The following is a 6420-nucleotide window of genomic DNA, read 5'->3' on the forward strand; positions in this document are numbered from 1 at the left end:
CTGTGACTACATATTATAGGTAAATGTTCTGTTATTTTTATATCACATAAAGTCTGATGTCATTTTAAATAAAAAAAAAATAATCTCAACCTCTATTCAGGGTATTGAAATGTTTGATATAACACATAGCATTCATTAATGGGTCTTGTGAACTGTTGTTGCTTTTTAATTTTGCAGAACATTGCCTATGTTTTCTCTTTCCAATGAGATTATTCAACTTTCTTTCTCTAGTCCCAATGTATAGCCTGAAAACTAATAGGCATCAAATTAGCTTTATCAGATGAAAAGACTAAAAGCATGGTGTAGCAGGTCTGGTATTGATAGTTCCACTAAAAGATGAGTGTTTGAGAAAAAATTATATTTGAGACATCATATTCAAGACACAAAATGTTAACTCATTGGCAGTTGTACCTCTGCTGACTGTAGAGAACAATGGGAAGAAGCAAACATCATTTGTTGCATTTAATTTGACAAAGGCTTTCCAAATTTTCCATATATGCTGGTAGGGCATCTTCAGATACTGGTTTCTGGACTTAGTTTTCATGTCAGAACATACTACCTGCATGAGAAGAATATAGTTTTTAGAAGAACCATTATTCTGATTGATAAAGGGTGGCAAAGAGAGATTTTCCAGCCATGACTGACTCGCCAACTTCCTGGATACAAGATCACTCCTGCAGAGATTTCCTTCAACATAGCATACAAAGAAAGCCTTCCCAAATTTGAGTCTCTGGTTTTGAACACTTATTCAGGCTCAAAAATCTTATTTTTTTTTTTTTTTTTTTTTTTTTTTGGGAAAACTGGTCATCCACTTGTAAAAGAATGAAACTAGAACACTTTCTAACACCATACACAAAAATAAACTCAAAATGGATTAAAGATCTAAATGTAAGACCAGAAACTATAAAACTCCTAGAGGAGAACATAGGCAAAACACTCTCCGACATAAATCACAGCAAGATCTTCTATGACCCACCTCCCAGAATATTGGAAATAAAAGCAAAAATAAACAAATGGGACCTAATGAAAATTAAAAGCTTTTGCACAACAAAGGAAACTATAAGTAAGGTGAAAAGACAGCCCTCAGATTGGGAGAAAATAATAGCAAATGAGGAAACAGACAAAGGATTAATCTCAAAAATATACAAGCAACTCCTGAAGCTCAATTCCAGAAAAATAAATGACCCAATCAAAAAATGGGCCAAAGAACTAAACAGACATTTCTCCAAAGAAGACATACAGATGGCTAACAAACACATGAAAAGATGCTCAACATCACTCATCATCAGAGAAATGCAAATCAAAACCACAATGAGGTACCATTACACGCCAGTCAGGATGGCTGCTATCCAAAAGTCTACAAGCAATAAATGCTGGAGAGGGTATGGAGAAAAGGGAACCCTCTTACACTGTTGGTGGGAATGCAAACTAGTACAGCCACTATGGAAAACAGTGTGGAGATTTCTTAAAAAACTGGAAATAGAACTGCCATATGACCCAGCAATACCACTTCTAGGCATACACACTGAGGAATCCAGATCTGAAAGAGACACGTGCACCCCAATGTTCATTGCAGCACTGTTTATGATAGCCAGGACATGGAAGCAACCCAGATGCCCATCAGCAGATGAATGGATAAGGAAGCTGTGGTACATATACACCATGGAATATTACTCAGCCGTTAAAAAGAACTCATTTGAATCAGTTCTAATGAGATGGATGAAACTGGAGCCCATTATACAGAGTGAAGTAAGCCAGAAAGATAAAGAACATTACAGTATACTAACACATATATACGGAATTTAGATAGATGGTGGTGATAACCCTATATGCAAAACAGAAAAAGAGACACAGAAGTACAGAACAGACTTTTGAACTCTGGGGGAGAACGTGAGGGTGGGATGTTTTGAAAGAACAGCATGTATATTATCTATGGTGAAACGGACCACCAGCCCAGGTGGGATACATGAGTCAGGTGCTCGGGCCTGGTGCACTGGGAGGACCCTGAGGAGTAGGGTGGGGAGGGAGGTGGGAGGGGGGATCGGGATGGGGAATACGTGTAACTATATGGCTGATTCATGTCAATGTATGACAAAACCCACTGAAATGTTGTAAAGTGATTGGCCTCCAACTAATAAAATAATATTAAAAAAAAAAAAAAAAAAAAAAATCTTATTTTTAACTGGGTGATTTGCTCTGAATATGCCTTTTAACATTCTGTCTATTACTATTTGCTTTGAGACATCCTTATTTTCCTCACTGAGATGGTGACTGAAGCCATGAAATTAAAAGATGATTGCTCTTTGGAAAGAAAGCTATGGCAAACCTAGACAAAGTATTACAAAGCAAAGACATCACTCTGCTGATAAAGGTCCATATAGTCAAAGTTATGGTTTTTTCAGTAATCATGTATGGATGGGAGAGTTGGACCATAAAGAAGGCTAGGTGCTGAAGAACTGATGCCTTTTAATTGTGGTACTCAAGAAGACTCTTGGCATTCCTTTGGCATGCAAAGAGAGCAAACCAGTTAATTCTAAAGGAAGTGAATACTGAGTATTCATTGAAAGAACTGATGATGAAGCTGAAGCCACAATACTTTGGCCACCTGATGGGAAGAGACAACTCACTGGAAAAGACCCTGATGCTGGGAGTGATTGAGTTTAGGAGGAGAAGGGGGCAAGAGAGGATGAGATGGTTGGGTGGCATCACGGACTCAACGGACTTGAGTTTAAACAAACTCTGGGAGATGGTAAAGGATGGGGAAGCCTGGCAAACTGCAGTTCATGAGTCGCAGAGTCAGACACAGTTGAGTGACTGAACAGCAGCATAGGATATTAAATAGAGCTCCTTGTGTGTATATATACGCATGCACGTACGGGCACACACTCACACACATACTATGACCTTGCTGGTCATCTATTTTGTAAATAATAGTTTGTATCTGCTAATCCCAAACTCCAAATTTGTCCCCCCTACCCTTTTTTTCCTTTGGTAACTATAAATTTGTTTCCTATGTTTGTGAGTCTCTTTGTTTTGTAAATAAGTTCATTTGTATCAGTTTTTAGATTCCACATATAAATATCATACCATATTTGGATATTTGCCTTTCTCTTTCTGACTTGCTTCATTTATGAACATAAAGGAGCATATATCTTTTCGAATTATAGTTTTATTCAGATAGATACCCAGGATTGTGATAACTAGATCTTTTGGTAATTCTATTATTTATTTTTAAGGAACTTCAATAAGATTTCCAAAGTGGCTGCACCAGTTTGCATTCCTACCAACAATGTACTAGGATTTCCTAATCTCCATCAGCTCTCTAGCGTCTATTATTTGTAGATTTTTTTGTTTGTTTTTTAATGGTGGCTATATTGACTGGTGTGAGGTGACACCTCATTGTAGTTTTGATTTACCTTTCACTAACAACTCTTGGTGTTGAGCATCTTTTCATGTGTCTGTTGGTCATCTGTATGTTTTCTTTGTAGAAATGTCTAATCAGGTCCTGTCAATTTTTTCTTGGACTGTTTTCTATTTTGCTGTGTTGTTGTTATTGAGTTACATGGGCTGTTTGTAGATTTTGGAAATTAAGCCCTTGTCATTTGCATGGTTTGCAAAAGTTTTTACACAGTCCTAAGTTTTCTTTGCATTTTGCTTATGGTTTCGTATGCTGGCAAAGGCTTATATGTTTCACTAGATCCTATTTATTTATTTCAATTTTTATTTCTACTACCTTGGAGTTTGAACTAGAATATGTTGCCATGACTTATTTATTTCTCTCTGCAAACAGACTGTCTTCATATGGACACCTAGTGTGATTCATTTCTCTTTGTGATTTGTGTGTTTGGTATGGAATATTTGTAGTTTAAATTCTTTGTAAGATCAGAATCACAGACAGTACAACAAACAAATGTAATTACAGAATTTTTAAAGTATGTTTTTTTAATATATTGTCTTATTTAATCAGAGTATTTAAAAGTGTTTTTAAAAAGGGTTGAAGTGAGGGTCATTTTCTTATTTATTTCACTCAATTACTGAGTTGGAATAAAGGCTAAACTCACTGAGACAAGGGGAGGGGTGAACACACACATGAACACACATAAACTCAAACAGAAAAGGAAAAATAATAACTTGGTAGTGGGCTCTGCACCCTTTTGGAATATGCTAAAGCTACAAGGAAGCAATTAAACAGCCAATTAAAGTTAATATCTTATAAACATTGGGGAAACATTAAGGTAACAAAGAGATCAATAATCACATGAGGATGCAGGATCCACATCCCGTTTGACTGCATCTAACTGCATGTGATCTTATTTTAACTACCTCTGAGATTAGAGTTTATGCCTTTAGAGGACTGATACCACAATCAAGACCTGTAATCCCATCCTCATGGTTACCCAGTCCTCTTCACGGAAGACAAAATAGAAGGCAGCAATGTGTATATGCTGAGTGTCTCAGATTTTTACGAAGAGGTAATTCCAAATTTCTCTGCTTTTCATTTCATTTAGAAAATGAAAATCTTCATTTCACTTTTGTGCCTCAACTGAGTTATTTGACTTTCTAATAAAAAAAGAAAACAATAAACTAGACAAGTGAGTAACGGGAAGGATGCTGCTAAGCACTTGGCGCTGCCATTGACTGATGGGGACAGGTACAGTGTGTGCTAATAGTAATGCATGGCATTAATTTGATAGTGTGCTTTGTAATGAAAGATTTTGGCTTAATTTAAAACATGACAAAATCATGTTTTTGAGTATGGTAAATGTCAAAATGGTGATTATTTGAAATGGACTTTTTTTACTGCGTGGGGAATAGAGAAGTGATTTTCAAGTGTTGATGCACAGATTTTTTAAAATTTATTTATTTTAATTGGAGGCTAATTACTTTCATAGATTTTAGAGTTGCAGAATATATAGAGTGGTCCTGAGGAGAAAAAATTGCATTGATTTAAACTCACATACCTGTTCAGACCATGGGAGAGACTTCAGCTAGAATAGTTTGGTACTTTGCATTTTGGATGTAGGCTAGAAGAGAAAGTATAGAATATATATATTGCATTTGCAGAAACTGAAGTGAAATATGAGTATTTAGCACAATAATTTGAGAATCCTTCCACCCAGATGTATTTTAACATGGAGAATTGTTTAATAAATTCCAATGCTTGTTCTTAGAGAAGGAAATGGCAACGCACTCCAGTATTCTTGCTTCCGAAAATCCCATGGACAGAGGAGCCTGTTGGGCTGCAGTCCATGGTGTCACAAAGAGTCAGACATGACTGAGCGACTAAGAACAATGCTTATTCACTTTTTCACTAATTTTCTCCTTGCTTCACTTTTTCTATATATTATGCTCTGTTATCCTAGATTTTTTTTTTTCATGTGTGACTAATTTTATTAGGCCTACTACTACCTGTAACCTTTTGAGAGGAAAATATTTAGAGTGAATTCAAGTTTAAGCATAAAATTTCTGTAATAAATGGCCAGAAAAAATTATACTTTGCTCACTGAGTTCATCCTGTTGGGTTTGGCAGATTCATTGGAGTTACAGATTACCCTATTTTGCCTTTTTTCTGTGATTTATACACTTACAGTTGTGGGGAATGTTGGAATGATTCTCTTAATCAGAGCTGTTTCCCGACTTCACACACCCATGTATTTCTTCCTGGCTAACTTGTCCTTTGTGGATGTTTGTTATTCATCCACCATCACCCCAAAGATGCTGGTAGATTTTTTATCAGAGAAGAAAACCATCTCCTTTGCTGGCTGCTTCCTGCAGATGTACTTCTTTATAGCCTTGACCACAATTGAATGCATCCTTTTTGGGTTAATGGCCTATGACCGCTATGTGGCCATATGCAACCCTCTTAATTACTCCTTGATCATGTCCAGGAAGGTCTGCCTGAAAATGGCCACAGGGGCTTTTACAACAGGTCTGTTGAACTCCATGGTTCTCACAAGTTGTATAAGCAACTTTCCTTTCTGCAGTTCCAACGTCATTCATCACTTCTTCTGTGACAGCCCCCCACTTTTTAAGCTCTCATGTTCTGACACACGCCTGTATGAAAGTATCTTGTCCATATTCGCTGGTGTGAGTATCGTTGGAAGTCTGCTGGTGATCCTCACCTCCTACTGCTACATTCTCTTCTCCATCTTCCGTGTGCATGCAGGGGCAGGGAGGCGCAAAGCGTTCTCCACGTGTGCGTCTCACCTGACAGCCGTCATCCTCTTCTATTCCACCTCCATCTACACTTATCTGAGACCTACTTCCAGCTACTCCCTGACTCAGGACAAACTAGCTTCCGTGTTCTACACTGTGGTGATCCCCATGTTGAATCCTCTGATCTACAGTCTCCGGAACAGCGAAGTGAAGAAGGCTTTATGGAATGTAATTAATAGGAAGAGGATTCCTTCATTGCTGTGA

The 6420-nt window shown here is 37.3% G+C and overlaps 1 protein-coding gene across 1 annotated transcript; it reads left to right on the plus strand.

Annotated features, from left to right (window-relative positions):
* Nucleotides 1-5475: 5475 nt before the first annotated feature.
* On the plus strand, nt 5476-6420 carry LOC136175125 (olfactory receptor 5F1-like). Its single transcript, XM_065945434.1, has one exon. The coding sequence runs from the start codon at nt 5476-5478 to the stop codon at nt 6418-6420; it is 945 nt and encodes a 314-aa protein (XP_065801506.1).

This window comes from Muntiacus reevesi, chromosome 9 (genome assembly GCF_963930625.1).
Source record: "Muntiacus reevesi chromosome 9, mMunRee1.1, whole genome shotgun sequence".
Lineage (NCBI taxonomy): Eukaryota > Metazoa > Chordata > Mammalia > Artiodactyla > Cervidae > Muntiacus > Muntiacus reevesi.